Genomic DNA, 20,916 nt, shown 5'->3' on the forward strand with positions numbered 1-20,916 from the left:
AAGGACTTTATACTTTATATGCAAATTCTGCACTTTACTAGAGATGATGGTTCACACCGTTGGAATGGATATGCAGGGCCATGGATTCCATCCTGTATCATAGAGTTTAGAATTTGCTATGGTACCTATATTTCTCTTGAATTTGCTATGGTACCTATATAGAGCATTTAATCCACCCCTAGTCCAGGAAAAAGGGTACGGATTGGACCTATGTTGCTCAGCATTGATGCAGCAGACAGCTGAAGAACTCCAGAGACCTCCTGGCCATATTTGGGCACCTTTGCTGGCATCACCCCCTCTTTCTTTCTGGCAGCACCCATGCTCATTGAAACTGGCACATTTGAGCAGTTACTTTCACATGTCACAAGCAAACTAAAATGTATCAAACTAAATATGTCTACAGCACTGGAAGGTCTTCTTTCTGCCATGTGCTAGATTTCTTCACTCCACATTTCTACTCAGGTCCCTCAGGCTTGCAGTCCTTCAAAACTGTCAGCAAGAAAAGTTAAAAACTGCATTCTATACATTACCCTTCTACAGCCAGGGATCCTTTCACACTATACTGTTGATAGCATTATGACTACACTTTACTTGCCAGGGCTTCCATGGAAGCATTACATGGAATCTTGTTGTTTGCTAGGGAATTCTAGTAGCCGTTCTAGACTACAAATCCCATGAATCAGTATGATGGAACCATGGCAGTTAATGATGAATCATAGAGTTGTCACTGTGTCTTGTGCAACTTTCCCCCAGCTTTCCTTCACAGCCATGTTGGCTGGAAGAGTATGGGGATGATATTTGACTATATCTGGAAACTACTGCCCAACTTATACACCCTAATTCTTCCCTGTCACCTTTCTTACCTGATGGGATGAGGTGGATCAGCAGTTCCTGTGGTGCAGGGACAATAACTTGGTTCTTAACATCAGTAAGTCCAAGGAGCTCATAGTGGACTACAGAAAGACTAGACCAGAAATTTAGCCCATGTAGAGGGCTGAATTGTAGACCAAGTAGGGCGAGTGGCCAGTTTTAAATTCCTGGGTGTCATAGAATCATAGAATCATAGAATCAAAGAGTTGGAAGAGACCTCATGGGCCATCCAGTCCAACCCCCTGCCAAGAAGCAGGAATATTGCATTCAAATCACCCCTGACAGATGGCCATCCAGCCTCTGTTTAAAAGCTTCCAAAGAAGGAGCCTCCACCACACTCCGGGGCAGAGAGTTCCACTGCTGAATGGCTCTCACAGTCAGGAACGGCTCTCACAGTTCTTCATGTTCAGATGGAATCTCCTTTCTTGTAGTTTCTTGTCACTGTTAAGGAGGATCTGAACCTGGGGCACCCATAAGACAGCATTGGTGAAGAGGGCCCAGCAGGGACTGTACTATCTGAGACTTCTAAGGAACCAACAACTGAATGAAAAACCGCTGGTGACTTTCTACCTCTGTGCTATAGAGAGTGTCCTAAACTAACTGCACAGAGGCAGATAGGATGGTGCTCCAAAGGGTCGCCACTACTGCAAAGAGAATCATTGTTTGCCCTCTCCCCTCTTTGGAGGGCCTTTATAAGTCCCACAGTCTTATGAAAGCTCAGAACATTCTTAAGGACACATTTCACCCAGCTTATTCTTTTTTGGAATTGTTACCATCTCGTATATGGTACAGGATGACAAGGACAAACAAACGGAGAGAGTTATTTCATTTCAAACATTTGTTCCCCAACCTTCTCAACCTCTGAGGGGGGACTCAGGGCGGCTTACAACCAGTAACAATTCAATGACAACACATACAACATAACAATATAACACAAGTTAAACATTAATTAAAACATTACATTATAAAATATCAATTTAAAATCTTACTAACAACAATGTAGCCACATCCAAGTTCAATTCAGCATTCAGAGACCCAATCCAAAGCCTGTCCATTATCAATTCATATGTATTAATGCAATTCCAGTTAAGCCTGCTAGCCAAATGCCTGGACCTAAAATCACGATTTGAGCTTTTTCCTAAATGAAAAGAGAGATGAAGCTGACCTAATTTCACTGGGGAATGTGTTCCACAGACAGGGAGCCACCACTGAGAAGGCCCTGTCACTCGTCCCCGTCAGTTGCATTTGTGAGGATAGCTTTTATTCTAGAGCTATAACTATATTGAACTCCATGGTTTCCCATTGGAGTGGCATTGAGGGCTGTGTGGTGGTGGTTGGAATGTAGAGGGACGGGTGTGTTGTTTTTGTTATGTGTGCCACAAAAGCATTTAATTTTGTTGTACAATGTACAATGGCAATGAAGTTATTCTATTCTATTCTGAAGCATATCTGTCTTCAGAAGGTTCAATGAACTTCAGCAATGTTCTAGAGGTTTTCTAATCAGATGCAGTCTGTGCTTTCAGTACAAGGCAATTCACATCTTACTCACCTGAGAGAACTGTGCAAATGTCTTGTCGGCCAAGATTGGTACATGTCCCAGGAGTTCATGGCAGCAGTCCCTTCAGTTCAGAAAGAAAGGTGACCAGTTAGCTGTTGGGTTTGGAACAGCAAGCCAAGCTTTGATACTCTAGTTGTCAAACAACATGGCACAGTTGATGTGAGGCATTTGTACAAGACACTACTCACGGTTCTGGAGAGTGCATGGGAGAAGAGGCATGGCGAATGTATTGTGTGCACTGAAACACCCTGAAGGCCAAGCTGGCTAGAAAATCACGAGCAGAAAGCAGACCAGCCACAGGTCGGAGCTGAAACCCAGTTCTCTCTGAAAGAAACCAGACATGTCCTTGATTATTTGGTTATATAATTCAAGCCACATTTCATGGGGTTATATAATTGTTCACAACTAAGAAAACAAATATCTATTTCAAAAATGGACTTGAGGGAGAGAGACTTAAGAATTTTAAAAAGCCTTTCCAATATTTCAGTTTCTATCAAAATCACTAAGTTTAGGATTCTGTAAAAATTGTTCATTTTAATAGCTACTATAAGTTATCTTTTTGTTTATATAGAAGTGTGGTGTAGTGGTTTGAGTGTTGGCTGAGGACTCTAGTAGACCAACATTTGAATTCCTGTTCAATCATGGAAACTGAGAAGATGTCCTTGGACAAGTCACTCTCTCTCAAGCTGAGAGGAAGGCAATGGCAAACCTTCTCAGAGAAAACCTTGCCAAGAAAACCCCAGGATAGGGTTGCCATAAGTCAAGGTCAACTTAAAGGCTCATATGAACAGTCATTTTATAACATTCTCTTTCTTTGCTTTTGCAAATGTGTAGTAATTACATTCTCAAGTACTTTATAGAGCATTAAAATACCTTAAAGGCACCATATCCCATCTGATCTTGAAAGTAAAGCAGAGAGAGTCTTAGTTAGCACTTGAATGGGAAACAGATAACAAATTCCAGGTGCTGTATACCATATGCCAGAGAAAGGACAAGAAAAACCATATCTTAGCATAGAAAACTCTATCTTAGCATAGAGGTTCTCAAACTTTTAAAGCCACGGAGCCCTTATTGAAGGAAAAGTTTTTCATGGAGCCTCAAGAAACACAGGGGCCACATTGCATTTTAAAATCTGACAGCTGGCCAGGCCAGTGGCAGATGGGTGGAGAATGTTTGTGCAAACTAATTGAAAAGAAAATGAACAAATTTCTATATATACTGCACATGTCTTGCTTGTAGTGCAGAAAGAAAGAAAGAATATTTAAAATGAAGAACAATTTAAATATTAAATAATAAGAACAACATAAACTTAACAGTGTTTCAGGGGAAGACCCCAGGGGCCATCCAGTAAAAACCCCTTCTGCCATGCAGGAAAAGCACAGTCAAAACACCCCCAACCCAGCCTTTGCAACAACAACAGCAGGAGCAGGAGCAGGAGGAGGAGGAGAAATTCAGGGGTCATCTTACCCAACCACCTTCTGCCATGCAGGAAAAGCACAGCCAAAGTCAACAGATGGCATCCAGCCTTTGAAATTTAACTACTACTACTACTACTACTAATAATAATAATAATAATAGAAGGAGCAACCCAGGGGCCATCCAGTTCAACTTCATTCTGCCATGCAAGAAGAGCATAGTCAAAGCACCCCCAACAGATGGCCATGCAGCCTTTTTAATAATAATAATAATAATAATAATAATAATAATAATAATGGAAGGAAGAAGGAGCAACCCAGGGGCCACCCAGTCCAACTTGCTTTTACTCTGCAGGAAAATCAAGTCAAAGCACCTCCAACTAATGCATTGTGCAGCAATGCACTAAATCAAAGGGACCATCAAGATCAAATACACAGCACTGGCCAATAGTATGCCAGTTGTTCCCAACTATAAGACCCCAGGAAGTTTGATTTAAATGAAGATTCAACTTCAGAAAGACAGGTTGATCTAAATGCTCAAATACGTTAGATGACAAGATCATATTGGTTACCCCAATCCCTGAGGAATATGAGCGCTTTACCGAAATAGCAAAAAAACTGCTCACAGGCTTCTATACCGAGAGGCTGAAGAACACACTACCTTCAGGGCATTACTCTGATTCAGCTGCCATGTTAGAAGACTATTAGATTCCATGATGAAGACCCCTTTAGTGAACAAACTCTTCATGTGGAACAGAACATTTTGTCCTCCATCTCTGAAGCCAAAAAAGAACAGTGGATAAAGCTGATAACAGAAGTCAATATGGGCAGGAGAAGCCAGATGGTCATGCAGCCTTTGCACCAACAACAACATGAGCAAGCCATGGGGCACCCAGTCCAACCTGCTTCTGCTTTGCAGAAAAATCACAGTCAAAGCAATGTTGAAGAGGCCTTCTAGGCCACGCTGCTCATGCTGCGAGGAAAGCATCACGTTTCCTAGGCAGGGGGAGCGGGGGTGGGGGGTGCAGTTTGAGAACCACTGTCTTAGCATTTCTTGCCTATGAAAATCCTAAGAAATTTATAGAGTCACTATAAATTGACATGACTCAAAGCATGATAAAAGGTTTTCTTTTTCTAACATGTTTTCCTGTAGAATATTATAAATACTCTCTTCTGTAGCTCCATTCCTTGGTATAGTGGATCTATTTTTTATTACATGACTGCTCCTTCTGCAGTGACAATGGGTGGTACAGGAATTCTCCCAGTGTTAAGGCTATGAAGGAATATGGTTCAAAAGTATTATGGTAATTTAAGGTGCAATATATTATTATATTGTTTTATGGATTTTACCCCCATTGAAGACATGAGCTCAAGATATATACAACAGATTCCAATTAAATCCTTCAGAATGTGTATAGGTTCTCTCTCTGTAGATTCTCTGTTGTTGTTTCGGGAAATCTTCCTTCTGTCTCTTTTTGAATTTTGCTCCTTAGTATGTGAATTTTTCTCACTGTTCATAATGAAGCTCTAGCATTCCAGGAACTAAAAGTGCCCACCTTTTAGGAAACGAGAGACATCCTCCAGCTGAGGGATGTTGTTTTCACTGTAACCACAGTATCTCTCCAGTAAGTAGAAAGCATCCAGGTGTTCTTTGCAGGCATGGCTGGGATATAGACTTTTCAGTGTACTGTACACCTCCCTCCTGTACAACCATAGAGAAAAATCAGATGTCTCCATCTGCAGACATAGTTGAGGCAGGTGCCTCTCATCTAAACCCCTCAGCAAAATAGCAGCTGATCATCCCAACTATGAGACTGCCTTCCCCACCCATGGTGCCTTCAGATCTCTGCACTTCTTGTTCTGCAATACAGATTTTGTGCATAAACAGCAAAAGTACATGGACAGTGGGAATCACCCCATATTCAGTTCTGCTGAAATAAGCCGGATTTCTGGTAAGAATACAGATTTCTTATTTGATTTTATTATGAGAATGGTTGGAACAATAGGATGTAAAAAGTTCCCACCTGCATTCACTGATGGCAATTAGTAAGATCCAGAGTGAACAGGAGAAAATCCATGTACAGTAGAGTCTCGCTTATCTGACAAAACAGGCTGGCAGAAAGTCAGATAAACGAAAATGTCAGATAATACGGAGTCTCCTACTGTTACCTGTCCAACATGGCACTAGACAGCTAGAATACTAACAATGGAGACTCAAAGGGTTAAGGCAAGGCAATGCTTGGGGCTAGAGCAGCCCAACAGAAAATGCCTGGATGCAGAAGAGGAACACAGAAATCACAGAGGGAAAGAGGAAGGACACTTCTGCTTCTGATCCTGCATCTTTTTTTCCCCTTTCCTCCCTCCTCCTTCTCTTCGTCTTGCCTTTTTCACTTATTGGGAATGGAGAAAGGGTTGGGGAGCACTCCATTAATTGAAGGGGAAATGCTGGAGAAAAAGGGAGTGTCAGATAAGAGTGTTGGATAAGACAGAATTTCAGCTAAGCAAAGGTCGGATATGCGAGATTCTACTGTACTGAGAGACCCTTAGGAAACGTTGAAGTGCAGATATAGCAAAAAAAAATTACCTAAATTTTTGCATTTTGTCCTAGTGAAAACTAGGAAAGATACAGTCATGCTCACCAGGTCGTGATCTCCTCTGCTGTGTATTCCACTCGAGGAATTGGGTCACCACTGATAGAGGAAGACAGGTTTAGTTTAAAACAAGAGGACAAGAAGGAGATGTGCAAAGGCATAATGTATTGCTTAACTATGTTCAAATGTAAGACAACTCATTGTTCCCAGGGATTCTTGGTCCTGGGTTTCTGTGAGTTTTCCAGGCTGTATGGCCATGTTCCAGAAGCATTTTCTCCTGATGTTTCACCCACATCTACAGCAGGTAATCTCTGAGGATGCCTGCCGTAGATGTGGGCGAAATGTCAGTAGAGAATGCTTCTGGAACATGTCCCTACAGCCCGGAAAAATCACAGCAACCCAGTGATTCCAGCAATGAAAGGCTTCAACAACACATTCTTGGCCCTCTTTATTATGACAAGTTTACACGTGATGTTGCTGTAGTATAAAATACTTAATTTAATAAAAATAAAACTTATTTATAGAAAATGAACAGTCAGTATGTAGTATGGTATAAAAAGCTTAAATGAATGTAGAAAACATATTTGAGTTTAAAATCACCAATGTAAATGATAATGAGACAATGCAAAAGAGAGAAAAAGGAAGAGGAAGGGGATACTTTAATTTTTTATTATATGATTTGAAGTTTGGCTATAAAATCTAGATACTTCTGGAAACTCCAAAATTGGAATTCTTTAAGAATGACTGTGCATTCATATTCCACATTTAGCTGTTCGTAATTTTATATGTGCATTTTTTTTTGCTTGAATGTGATTTCATTTTCCACTTTTGATTTCTCCTGCTTTCTCATTGTTATAGTCTTAATTTCCATTGGTTTTGTGCTCATCAATTTAAAGTTCAGCTAGAAATAAATACATGTTTTTATAAGCACATTTCCTCCAGTATATGTTTTGTATGCAATTTTATCTAATAATACATTTATTGCAAACAATTTCCCCTGCTATAATGCATCATTATGTTCACATTTTTGTAAACATTTTCTCATAATATACACAATTTATATGTATTTTTATTGGTGACTGTATAACAGCATTTGGGAAAAATTCAATTGCCAAAGGACATTTGCATTTCATGTTGCACAGAAGAAAACATGGAATTAGAATCTATCTAATTTACATTCTCACATTGAAATGTGAGAATTCAATATATTAACATTGAAAAACATTCTATCCCACAAATTACTTTTATAAATCTATTCCATTCAGAGATCAAAGGTATTATAAATATCACATAAAGTATTACTCTCAACAATTAACTTCTTTGGTTATTTCTCCATGTTCAAGAAGTAGTGGTAATGGCTGCATGGAATGGGCAACTATGCAGTGGGAAGGAGATGAACCAATGGGTGAAAAACAGAACAAAGAGAAAAATGAAGTGGCTATCTTAGCCAGTAACACTAGGCAATATGACAAGTCTTACTGTTTATAATGGAAAGCAATTTCTGCTATCATTTTCCTTCGTTGCCGATACGCTTGGTCAGAGAATCCCTTCAAGGAAAGAACATAGCAAGAATATTGTTTCACATTTTGGCATTAAATAGTGTTAATAATCCTAATAGACAATGTTGTTATAAGTTGTCCAAGGTAAGCGAGGATAACATTCCCTGGCAACTACTTTTTGCTAGAAAAGCAACTATTGCTTCCTTTCTTGAGTCTATTCCAGGAAGTAGACTCAATACATTTAAATTCTCAGGTGCTCCTCATGCAAACACCCATGTGCACATCCTAAGGGAAAGGATTAAAATTCACTCTAATTATAATTACCATCTAATCATCACAAAATAGGGAAAGGTGGAGCAATGATTAATGCATTAGACTTTTGTAAGAGTTGTGCAGGTTTGAGTCTGTGGTTCACCATTCAATTCATTTAGATTAATAATCACCATTTGATTATTGCCTATTCTATAGGGTTATCATGGATAGGTACAGGATCTTGGAATACACATGTAGTTAGAATACACATATGTGGAATGCTAGAGTACAATATAGTGAATAATCTGACTTTTAATTACAATGATGTAATTCATACTGAAGTGTTAATATTGTCATACAATTACATTATCTTTTACACGCCTTATAGTGTGCCATCCTAGTAGTTTTCATTTTTATCATCTTCTGCAAGCCTTTTGTAATAAGAATGGGTCTTAACTATATATTCAGAATCAAGCTATCATAAAATAATTTGCATTTCAACAGGGATCCTCAAATTGCAGCCTATGAATCACACATGGCCTCTGGATCCCAGTTTTGTGACTCCTGAAGACCTTCATTGGTTCCCTAAAGTCCCCAACCCCAACATTTTTAAAGACACAGCAACACAATTTCCAATCAATTTCAAGCACAATTTTTGACCCCCAAGCCATGCAGACAGACCTCCAAATGTGTGATAAACACACACACACACAATCTGGTAACAAAAGAGTCCCTGCTAATCAAAAAGTCCTGGGACTTTCATCCTGTAAGCCCTAGATCCACTGCATTACTAGTATATTCAGAAGAACAGCAAATCCAAGCTTGATGAAATAGCTAAAATGGACTCAGATAGAGGAGAAAATAATATTGAGAGAAAGAGAATTTGTGAAAAGCAGAATTATTCACTCACTGGATGATCCAGATCCAAATCAGGATCAAACTTGGTGACCAAATGGTGACATCTATCTAGCTCAGAGATTTTTCTTGGAAACCAGTGAACTAAAAGAAAGAAAGAGGAAGTTGAATGAGAATTAGAAATAACTTTGTCAGCACATAAATGATATGGTGATCTTATCCCATGTAAGTTTTAATGTGCTCAAGAAGCAAGGACTACAGAATGCATGTCTAACTACTTCTTTAGCATCCTGTGTAACATTTCCTGTGGTAAAACACATACAAACCAAATTTACCTGTTATCAGTACTTTTGGGAAATATAGTACTATTACACATCACACATTACATACTTACTCGTATGCTATTCTGCCTTCATTGTAAAGAAAGACAAATGGAAAATCTTTGTGGGAAAGGTTTATAACATTATAGAAAAATTATTATGGGGTAAGCATAAGGTATCTGAAACAGGAGTAAATCTAGGTGGTGTGAACACCCCTCATCATTGTAGGGTCATCCTATTTTGTCTTGAGATATCAGATCAAACAGGAACTAATCTGGGCTATCATCATTTATTTCACAATGTGTCAACTGAACATGCAATGGCACATTAGAAGATGTTTGATGTTCTCCTAGCAGAGAGGCAACAGTGGCAAAAGACAGTAAAAATAGATAGCACCAAACTGCCTATATTTGAATGCCTGGTTTTGGAGGGTGTTTGCACCCGAGTGACATTGTGATCTTAGAAGCACAGAAAACTGTTTATATTTAATCAAACCATTTGTCCTTCTAGGCCAATATTGGCCACTCTGGTATAAGACTTCAGAGACAAGAAAAGATTCAATGTGTCTGTGAATAGTGGCTTCGCTTGACTTTGAAAACTTCCTCCCCCATTTTGTGTCACTAGGGGATGCAAGTAGCAATCCATCTTTTGCCCCCAGAATGTTAAGTCCCATTGGTTCCCCTCCCTCATCAACATTATGGAAGTTATTCATTTTGAAAAAAGGCTTCCATGAGCCAGGCACATCAAATAGCCAGTTGTACCCCCAGGTGACATGATTGGCCATATGAGGTGAAAAGGTTGCAATGGGTCATGGTGTATGTCTCTCCAAAAGAAAAAAAAGACTAGCAGGAAATGAAGAAGAGAAAAGGAAAGGGCAAAAATAAAGAAAAGGAGAAGGAAAAAGAAAATATCATGAACTAAGGTACAAGATTCTTACTCTTGTCTTCTTTTGTACTCCTTACATCTTCAGTGACCCGTTTCAGAGAGCTGATGAGGGTGCCCAGGTCTGAGCTATGGAGTTCACATCGCACAAAGTATTCCAGATCAATGGTCCCCTCTCGCAGTTTCTTGCTGGGTCTTGTTTCTAAGTGATGTATTTTGGCCTCAAATGTCTTGAGAAACACACACACACAGACACATAGAGAAGCCATCACTCAGAATAAAGCAACAAAACACCTCAACTGAAATTGAATTAAACACTGCCTGTAGAAAAATCTAACACTTTCAATAAAGAGGTTATTTACAAGGCAAGGTTTATTCTAAGCTTTTTTTTCTTATTGCACAAGAAGTCAGAAAATCAAGGAAACATCTAATCCCAATCCTCCCAGTGCTGCTGTTTTGCATGACCATGCAATTATAATTATAATTATAATTATAATTATAATTATAATTATAATTATAATTATAATTATAATTATAATTATTAAACGTGTGTCCTTTTTAAATCTTTGTTTTGTGTATTTTAATATGTATTTTATAGAAATACATTTCAATGTGTATCTTTTATAGAAATACATTTTAATATGTGTATTTGAAGTATTTTTACAATGTTAATGTGTTTTTATTATTCTGTAACCTGCCTCAAGCCACAAGGGGAGGCGGGTAGGAAATAAAATTATTATTATTATTATTATTATTATTATTATTATTATTATTATTATTAATGGAAAGAGAGACAGCTTTACCAAGACATTGGACATCATCACATTAGCCTTCAGCTCGGTCTTAGTATGTTTCCAGGAGAGAACCCCACCAGAAATAACCCTGTGTCATGTGATGGGCTGTGGAGGAGCTCCATCCTAGCGCCATCCTGGAAACATCCTAGGATGAAGCCCAGAAAACACGAGAGGCTCCCCATATTCTCATTAGTTAGAATGGGGTCAGTGCGGGGGAAGTGTGATAGGGAAAGTGGTAATGTGGACGATGGAGGGGCTGGGGGAACGGTTTCCCCCACTGTTCTATGGATTCATTACACTGATGGAACCCCCCCCCCCCCCCCACTGTTACCTGGCTTGAGGACTTCAATGTGTTATACAGAATAACCCCTGTATTTTAAGTGATACATTCCAAAAACCCAGTGAATGCCTGAAGCCATGGATAATAAAGAATATAATTTGAATATATATGGTCTGCAAAATACCATAACATTGGAGAATTTAGAGAGGCCCACAGACACTTTAGAGAGAGAATTACTTTGGAGCATGGGTAAGTAAAACTGTGGGTACTTGGATCCACTAATGCCATAGTGGCTGGAATATTTTCAAAAGTAGCTCTTCCTTCATTTCATTATTGACTATTTCTTAAAAAGGATTGGTTAACTCCGGTGAAAAATTCTTGATGACATCCCAGAGCTTTACCTTCTCTACTAAAAAAAAAGAATGCTGTGTTTCTATTTCTGAAAGAGTTAATCTAGCTTCCGTTTTGAGAATCAGTAGGGGAGAAGGCTGCAATAGATAGACCAAAAGAGGACAGAAGGCAATGTCATGAACAAATTTAATTTAGCACCCTGTTTTCTAATGCATCCCTAGAACGTTGACCCTCCACGACAATCAATACCTTAACATTAATCTGACAGATCTGATTGCATTACCTTTGCTTGAGTTGTATGTAATGTAAAACAGGAGAGTGAAACCAGCCTCCCCACAGCCCATTTCATCATGAGGTAAATGTCATTACATCCATCTGTTTTCATATCTTGTACCTGCAGTGCCGGAGGGATCGGGGAAATGAATCTTTCATGGTGGACGCCAGGCATGCATTGGTGTTTGCTTTCATTAAACACTCTTCAGAATAAACCAAGAGAGATTTTTAACTCTTGTAAATCTCACTGAAAGGTTTTAAATACAGTATGGAGTGGTCTGCATCCTTTGTTCCCACAGATCCACCAGTGTATCTCTTTTGTAGAGGCTTATTATTAAATCGACTGTAACGTAAGACAGCAAACTCCTGCACCTCCACCTACTCACTGACTGCTGAGGCACAGTTTTGGAAAGCATTAGGGGCTCTCTGATAACAAATCACTTTTGATTCTGGCTCCCTGTATCTTGTGTGTGTGTTTTTTTTAAAGTTTTCACAATGAGAACTACAACTATTCCATCAGAGCTAATAGTAAGGGTTTTTTGTGTCAGGAGCAACTTGAGAAACTGCAAGTCACTTCTGGTGTGAGAGAATTGGGTGTCTGCAAGGACAATGCCCAGAGGATGCCAGGAAGTTTTTGATGTTTTACCATCCTTGTGAGAGGCTTCTCTCATGTCCCCACATGGGGAGCTGGAGCGGACAGAGGGAGCTCATCCGCGCTCTCCTCAGATTCGAACCTGCGACCTGTTGGTCTTCAGTCCTGCCACAGTGCCACTGGGGGCTCCATAATAGCAAGGTGTTTGGGGAAACCAACCATGATTCAAAAATATTCGAGGCAGGGGGGACCTCAGAATTCATTTGAGTTGTTTGTAATTTTATATAAGGGACACCATTTTACTATATCATTTTTGGCATCCACAGATTTTGGTATCCACAAGGGGTCCTTGACCCAAACCTCCATGAATACTAAGAGCCCACCCTGCAGAAGTACAGCAATATTATTCCACTTAAACTGACTAAGTTTCATTTCATGGAATCCTTAAATTGGCGGTTTAGGAAGAAGCATTTAGAATTCTCAGCTAGAGAATTCTAGCACCTCACCAATTTATAATTCCATAAGATGGAACCCAGGTAGTTAAAGTGGAGTAATAACACTATAATTCTTTAGTGAGGATGGGCTGATGGTCTTCGGGTTTATGTCAGGCATCTAGAAACATGTGAACAACTAGGCTACCTCCTTTCATGGGAAAGTGTTCCGTGGGTTTTAGCTAAAAAGACAACATCACTTGCTCACCTCAAACACTTTAAGTGCTCGGGATGGCAGGGAAGTCTTTGCTCCTTTGAGTGTGAATAGCAAGTTTAACATGGCCATGCCATCCTTCTCTTCAAAGACAATTGTTTCAGTGGGTTCAGCTGTTTCAGAGGCGGATGCTGCCGCAGCTGTGGCGGCAGCAGCAGCAGCCTCTCTCTCCTTTCTGGCATCTTCAATGAGGCTCTGCCGTCTCCCAATGAACTGTGGGGACTGAGAGAAAGAACACAAGGAGGGAGGGGGTAATTGTCATTTCACAACAGCCAGAGTAAACAGTCTTCATCTCTTTCCACATCTAAAAATAAACAAAGGACGAACTAAGACAAATTTTGTAAGAACCACCATACTCAAAAACCATGAATTAGAGATATATTCATATATTTATCAGCTATGTTCAGTCTGAGAGTTCTTGAACTAGTCTAATCACTGTTGAAATAAGATTACTTACCTTCAATGTCCTATCTCTGATAGTTAGATTACTGTAATGCAATGTCCATGGGGCTGTTCCTGGAGATTGGCACCATAGTTTGGCAGAAGATATGGCAGAAGGCACTAGAGAGGGAACCATGCTAGGTAAAACCTGGAGCACATTTCCATGGAACAATTACTTAACCTTCAGCACTGCTAGCTTTTCTTGTTGTACTGATGTTTCTGTGCTTCTTTGACTGAGTTTAACATCTTAATGTTTCAAGACAACTATCAAGCTGCCTTCTGAAGTCTTTTATGGTTTCAACTGGATCACTGGTGAAGTGTAATGCACAACAATTCCAGATTGAAATGACAGTACTGATTAATCCTCTGTCATTCCACTTTCTCGATTGATTTTAAAATATCCCAGTTTTTCTCTCCATCACCCACTTTTTTGTCCCTAATTTACTGCAGCTGCTGTCTATTGAGTTCAAGGTGCATAAGTAATTTGCACTCCATTAACTTGAACAGTAGGGAATAGACAGTAGTATCTTACCCTTCCCAGTAGGTTCAGGCAAAAGCAAACTGCTGCAGCCACTCCTACTTCTTCTTTGGTAACATTTGCCATTCTAATCATGTTCTGGTATTGCTTGGCAACACATATCTCAGTTTTCATCTGTGAAGTGTTGGAGGATAAAGTAGAATGCATACTTTGTTTATGGAAAGTCATGTTTATGGAAAGATATCTTCAGGTCAGGCTCAGTGTCAATTGTCAAGAGCTAGATGGGCCAGTGGGACAATCCAGTTTAAGGCATCTTTGAGAGTCAAATGATAGAAATTGATATGCAAAATATAAAATGTTAGGAAAAAGAATAAACAATAGTATCCAAATAAACATTTAAGAAATTCTACATCTTTTAATTTATGTTTTAATTTGTTATGAGTCACCTTGGATCAAGTGCAGGAAGAAAAAATGGGATTTAAAATAAAATAAAGTTAAATAAAAATTAGATACAATTTTAGGAAAATGAATTTTGCACATTGTTGTAAGAGAGCAGGAATTATCTTTTTCATTTTACAAAACTTTGCCACTAGATGCAACGATTTATTTGCACTATTCCCAGCAGACTTCAGGGATGCCACTATCATCACCCTTTTCACAAAGGCAGGAAGAACAGACCTGTGCTATTATGACTAAGGATGTGAAAAGTGGAGTAAGAACAAAGGCTAACATAATGAAATGATAACATTTGCAAATAGAAGGTGTATCACATTTAAACAGTTTTCTTTCCGGTGAATGTGCTTCGGATCCGTATATCGGGGGGGGGGGGGCAGATTGATCTGTTTGTGACCCTTTGTATATTTGTATTTGAGTATTTTTATTTAAACCTTATTATTGTAAACTGCCTGGGGAGCTTAAATAAAACAAAGCAATATATCCTTGCAGTGCTGATCTTTTCCTTAAGCATACCACTGTCAATACTTTATCACATCAGTCCAGTATGATGCAGGGAGAAAAATCCTGAGTCCAAACATATTCAGCCACTGTGGGCATCACACGGTTAGTCTAAAACTCACTGCTCTGCACATGGAGGATAATCTATCAATGAGATTCACAAGGTTGTGGTTTGAAAAGGAATTCATACCTTTTTGCTTTGGAGGCACACCTGAAAAGAAGCCCATTTTGGTAGGTAAGTTGAGACCTTTTCATTTGATTTTATTTTGTGAGTTGTTGGAAAGAGCTAACATGATGAGAGGCAGATAATGTGTTTAAAATATTGTTAGTTGCCTGCATGTTTCTCAGTTACTTTTTCCCACTGACTCTTTTGGTCACTGCATGGGTTTTTCAAAGCATAGAAAATGTATAAGTCTGATATCAACATTAAGGATGGGCACGCCTCAATGCCAACAACACCTCTTGTCTATTTGAATATATCTCCAGAAGTCTGAAACAATGATTTCTCAATTTCCAGCCAAATTATCTATTAAGCATGCTGTTAATAGCACGATCATTACTTGAGATTTTTGCTCCTTTCTATTGAAGCATACTCTCAATGTTTCATTAATTAATTAATTAATTAATTAAACAAACCAACAAACCTATTAACAAACTGTCATGCCTTGGTGATATTAGCCAGATATACATTCACTTAAACCTGCTGCATTTACCACATATATTTCTAAAATTATTTCCACAGTCCTTTGAGAAGAGACTATTTAATTCCTAAACAAGAATGAAAAGAAAGGATTTTTCATAATGTTCTGTACTGACTCAAAACAACATCATCTTTCTTTCTCATTATTTTCCCACTTGTAGCATTCTGGAGTTTTTCCCCTTCACAATGAGATGTTTTAGTTCCTCAAAGGAAGAATGTAGACAAATATAGACCTGAAATGTAGTTCTTGTGATGCAAAGTAGAGGGAGTCAGAAGCTGGTTGCATTGGATTTTCAACTTTTTATTATAGGTCATGCCATTAGGGGACTACAGACCTTTACAATTATTGCCCGCCACTACATTTCTAAGTCTGTTTCTCACTGCAAGTGAAATAATATTTACATTTGAAAAGACAAATACACAGTGGTTAAACCTTTGCTTCTGGAGTTGCGGCAGCAATTTCAAGAGATAAATTTCAGCATGAAAACTGTGATTCACCATTTCATTTTGTAATACTCCCAGCTTCCCATCACGGTAGGAGATATTCCTCGCTTCGGTTTGGCACTGGAAACCTCTTGCACTAAATGACAGCTACTCTGAAAAATACCTGTTTGATGGGAGAAGAACATTGCCATGTGGTTGTCAATCATGAAACATGACTGCCATGCCATGATCTTGTTCTGATTTGGGGTGGATGATGAAAGTAACATTATTTTTGTGGACTAATCCAGAATTTCCCCAATAGTTGGCTAGCAATTTCTGGGAACTCTAACAAAAATAATCTCGATGAAAGGCCAATGCTCTCACAAAGTTTAAAACTCTTAACAGTGTGACAAGGGATTCTGAATGGGTCCATTTATCTAATCTCATGCTGGAATAGAGTGGGCATACATTTTGAAACTAATAGGTTATTAGAGGTTATTTTGACATAGATGTTTTAAATCTAGATCATAATGCCTCTCACAGGCCTCAACTGAGATTCGTTTTAATGTGCACAGAGAAGCACAGGTTCACCCCTTAATGGGTAATTTGACTGAATTTGAGAGTTTATGTTAGAGACCACATTAAACCAAAAAAATGTGTTGAACTCCACCTCCCCCAAAATGCCTAGCCATTGCACAGCCATTGTAAAGATAATAATTAACTATGTATTGTCGAAGGCTTTCATGGCTGGAATCACTCAGTTCTTGTGGGTTTTTTCGGGCTATATGACCATGTTCTAGAGCAGGGGTCAGGAACCTTCGGCTCTCCAGGTGTGGTGGACTTCAACTCCCACAATTCCTTGAGGCTCGGCATTCACCCCAAAGGCTTACCTTGGCCTCAAGGAATTGTGGGAGTTGAAGTCCACCACACCTGGAGAGCCGAAGGTTCCCCATGCCTGTTCTAGAGGCATTTCTCCTGACGTTTCGCCTGCATCTATGGCAAGCATCTTCAGAGGTGAGGTCTGCTGGAGCTGGGAAAAAAGGGGTTTATATATCTGTGGAATGACCAGGGTGATTCCACAGATATATAAACCCCTTTTTTCCCAGCTCCAGCAGACCTCACCTCTGAGGATGCTTGCCATAGATGCAGGCCAAACGTCAGGAGAAATGCCTCTAGAACATGGCCATATAGCCCAAAAAAACCCACAAGAACTGAATCATTAACTATATTATCTAAATTCCTTGGAGGAAAAACAAAAACATGTACATGAGCTGATAATTCATTTAAATTTAGTTGGCCACTTAGTTATTGTAGCTCTAGACACCTGTCCACAACTATCTCTTTTTCCATAATAGAAACAGGAAAAAAGAGAAAAATCCTAGGAAGTACATAGCAATGGTTAAGACATGGCAAAAGGGAGAGGAAATAAGACACAGATAAAATAGAAATCTCCCTTTTGCCTAAATTTGAACTGAGAGCCAAACTGCATGTGAAATCATCTCATTTAAATTTAAGCATAATAACATTATTTCATTTGCTTAGCTTACCTGATTGCTTATTCTTGCAAAAAAATTGGATGATAAAAATGGGAGAGCACAAATTGTCATTAAAGCCGGAAAGTCACCTAAAAGGAACTTGTGCAAACCCAGTGATATTTTGAGGTTTTTCCCAGCCTCTCACACTACTACCACTGTTGAATAGCCTTTCCTCCATGATACTGAGAACTGCTTTGGGTTCACAAACAATTTGACATACTGTGCTGCCTGGTGTTTAAGAAAAACAAATCTTAATCTACCTTTTGCTTAGAATATCTATTCTACCAGTATTTAGATGCAGGTTCTGTTTGATTTCTTATAAAAATGTTGCTTCCATGTAATAGAAAGGTATTTTTCACTGATGTGATGCAAGATGATGACAAATGTGTATGAATTTAAGTTGCATGCATGTATGTAGGGATCCGGTTCCATTGACCTTTCTAGAAACATGCATTGGTGTGCCCTTATGTAGGAGCAACATTTGTTATTACCAATGGGGCAGACTGTATACTCTTCTTCCAAGAAGGGATTTCTCCATGCAAAAGCATGAGTACTGCACTTTGTATTTACCTAAAGGTAAAATCTCCAGGGACTTATTTTACTGACCATCTATGGGAAAGGGTATTAGGATCAAAGGCTTTCATGGCCAGAATCACTGGGTTGTTGTGAGTTTTCCGTTGTGAGAATTAGGATCTTCAATTCATTTTATCGGGGGTTATGTAGAAAATTGTTCTACATAACCAGCCATTTATTGGCAATGGAAGGAGATCCTTCATGTATTACAAAGCATCCAACAAGCTATTATGCAGTCAATATAAATCCAATAGAACTGGGACTTTTTAGGAGACTTTTATAGAAAGGCCCCTGCCACCTAAAACCTGTAATCTAACCTCAAACTACATGACGTGTTGTGGTTGGTAATGGTTGTGTTGTCTTTGTTGTGAAACAGCAGCTATATAGAGTGCTCAGCATTAGGACTATAACATTTAAGAAGGGGCATTAACATTTCCCCACCCCCCACCCACACATCACAATACAGAGAGCATCCTGTACCTGTATTGCTGATCATAGAATCATAGAGTTGGAAGAGACCCCATGGACCATCCAGTCTAACCCCCTGCCAAGAAGCAAGAAAATCTCATTCAAAACACCCTGACAGATAGCCATCCAGCTTGTTTAAAAGCCTCCAAAGAAGGAGACTCTACCACACTCCAAGGTAGAGAGTTCCACTACTGAGCAACTCTCACAGTTAGGAAATTCTTCCTAATGTTTAGGTGGTATCTTCTTTCCTGTAGTTTGAAATCATTGCTTTGTGTCCTAGTCTCCAGAGCAGCAGAAAACAAGCTGTTATTAACATCAACATCAGCTTCCCTGTTAAACTAAATTCAGATATAACAATGTCATGGTTGAAAAAATGAACAGACCAAAATTACAGCATAGCATCAGTTAACCTGTTGGCCCCCATTATCACATAGATTCAATGAAAAGGGGAATGTAAGAAATGTTCATTAACTGGCATGGGGCAAAGTTCTCACTTTAGTGCTTGGAGTCAAAAAAGCCATTTTATTGGGAAAGGCTAATTGTCACTGAACTGTGGAAGAAACAGAAAGGTTTTGCTGCTCCTTCAGCACTGTGATTTCAGTCCTTATTTCTTCTCCTTACAGTCATTTATTGGCAAAAACAACAATCAGAGGAATATTATTTACCTTATTGCATAATGTGATGCTGTGGTTCTAGATTTCAACATTACTTGATGGAATTGTTCATTTGACTTCCCCTTGAATTTTTTGTGAATGTTTCAGAGTAAGGAGCCTATGTTCTCAGCCTCAAATTCACCAATTCACTAATTCACCGAGAGACAAATATGTCACTTGATTGCTGTACACTTGGGACTGGCAATAATGTGGGTCAACTAAATCAGTTGAAAATCATTGCATGTGATATGTTTTGTCTTTGGCTCTAGATCAAAGAATCAGGCACAGTGGGAGAAATGACTGGACCACACTGTAATAGCATAGTAATAGCATGTTTGTCTGCTGGTCCCCACATTGCCATTGATTCAATTTAAAATAAATTAAAATGACAATACATCAGTTTTCTATTGACTAGCATTAGACAAAGCCTCAATCTAATGCTAGGAATCAAGAATCACTTGAATGGTAACTCAAGTGAATGGTAAAAGATTTCCCCTCACACCACCCTCTGCCATTTGAATCTAACTCTTCTCAAGACACTCTAACATTTAATTAATCATATTTGAGCATATTTTCTTTAACATCTAATTTCTGCATTTGCAGGTGGCCCTTTTCTCTTTTTCTCTTAGTGGTATTATCTCTATGTATGAATGATAAGCACGGCTTTAAAATCACTTTTAACAACTAGTTTTGTCCAGTCTTTGAGATCTCCCTTAAATCGAAATTCTAAAGTTATACTCGTAGTTCTTACCATCCATCAGTGAGCTGTCAGTACAATCAGTGCTATGGCTTGAACTGCCTAGACTAATAAGTGCAAGAGGGCTTTCCCCTGGTTTCTTACCATGATGGCTTCTGCTTGCTTGGAGTCCATCTCAGACACCGCCCGCCGGAAACCTTTGGCTGAAGCACTGGAAGAGTTTGGGGTTGGCATTTTGGCTGGTTCCCTGGCTCAGCTATCAGCTTTGATTTCTCTTCTCTTCCTGGGCTTTTATAGGCCAGGTTTGACGTCAAAGACCCTTCCCGATCCCCCTCTGCCCACCTCCCTCCCTTCAGCCTGAGGGAGAGAAAAAAAGGAGGAGGGAGGAGATGCAGAGGAAAGAAGTACTTGTGTCCCATTAAATCTAATTGCTGCTAAGATTGCAGGCATCCAGCTCTTGCAAAACCATTGCCGGTTCTTCTCCTGCATCCCCAAAGTTTTTGCTAGATGAAAGACTACTCCTGTATCTTATTGCAGTTCCCTGTTCTATACAGCAAGCTGAATATTCTTTCAAACACTGGAAGTAAATAAGGGAATCAACACACTGTCAAACAACAACAGTCAAAAAGGGGAATAGGTGGCATATCCTTTGAATTTATGGCTCTAGTTATGTACTCTAAGGATAACAAAAAGGGAGTGTGGTAAGCTGTTGGATCTGCACTGAAGCCCCTTCCACACAGCTGAATAAAATCCCACA

General features: G+C 39.2%; 1 protein-coding gene across 1 annotated transcript in view; it reads right to left on the bottom strand.

Annotated features, from left to right (window-relative positions):
• Positions 1-20,437, bottom strand: part of TH (tyrosine hydroxylase) — a 33,448-nt gene extending 13,011 nt beyond the window's left edge. The window contains exons 1-9 of the mRNA XM_060768506.2: positions 20,304-20,437; positions 13,232-13,459; positions 10,298-10,472; positions 9,096-9,184; positions 7,914-7,981; positions 6,483-6,533; positions 5,400-5,545; positions 2,617-2,752; positions 2,420-2,489 (exon numbers count right to left, since the gene is read on the bottom strand). Coding sequence (XP_060624489.1) covers positions 2,420-2,489; positions 2,617-2,752; positions 5,400-5,545; positions 6,483-6,533; positions 7,914-7,981; positions 9,096-9,184; positions 10,298-10,472; positions 13,232-13,459; positions 20,304-20,393 — 1,053 coding nt within the window. The 5' untranslated portion in view covers positions 20,394-20,437. The remainder of the gene's footprint in view (positions 1-2,419; positions 2,490-2,616; positions 2,753-5,399; positions 5,546-6,482; positions 6,534-7,913; positions 7,982-9,095; positions 9,185-10,297; positions 10,473-13,231; positions 13,460-20,303) is intronic.
• Between the last annotated feature and the right edge of the window lie 479 nt (positions 20,438-20,916).

This window comes from Anolis sagrei, chromosome 1, assembly GCF_037176765.1.
Source record: "Anolis sagrei isolate rAnoSag1 chromosome 1, rAnoSag1.mat, whole genome shotgun sequence".
Classification (NCBI taxonomy): Eukaryota; Metazoa; Chordata; class Lepidosauria; order Squamata; family Dactyloidae; genus Anolis; species Anolis sagrei.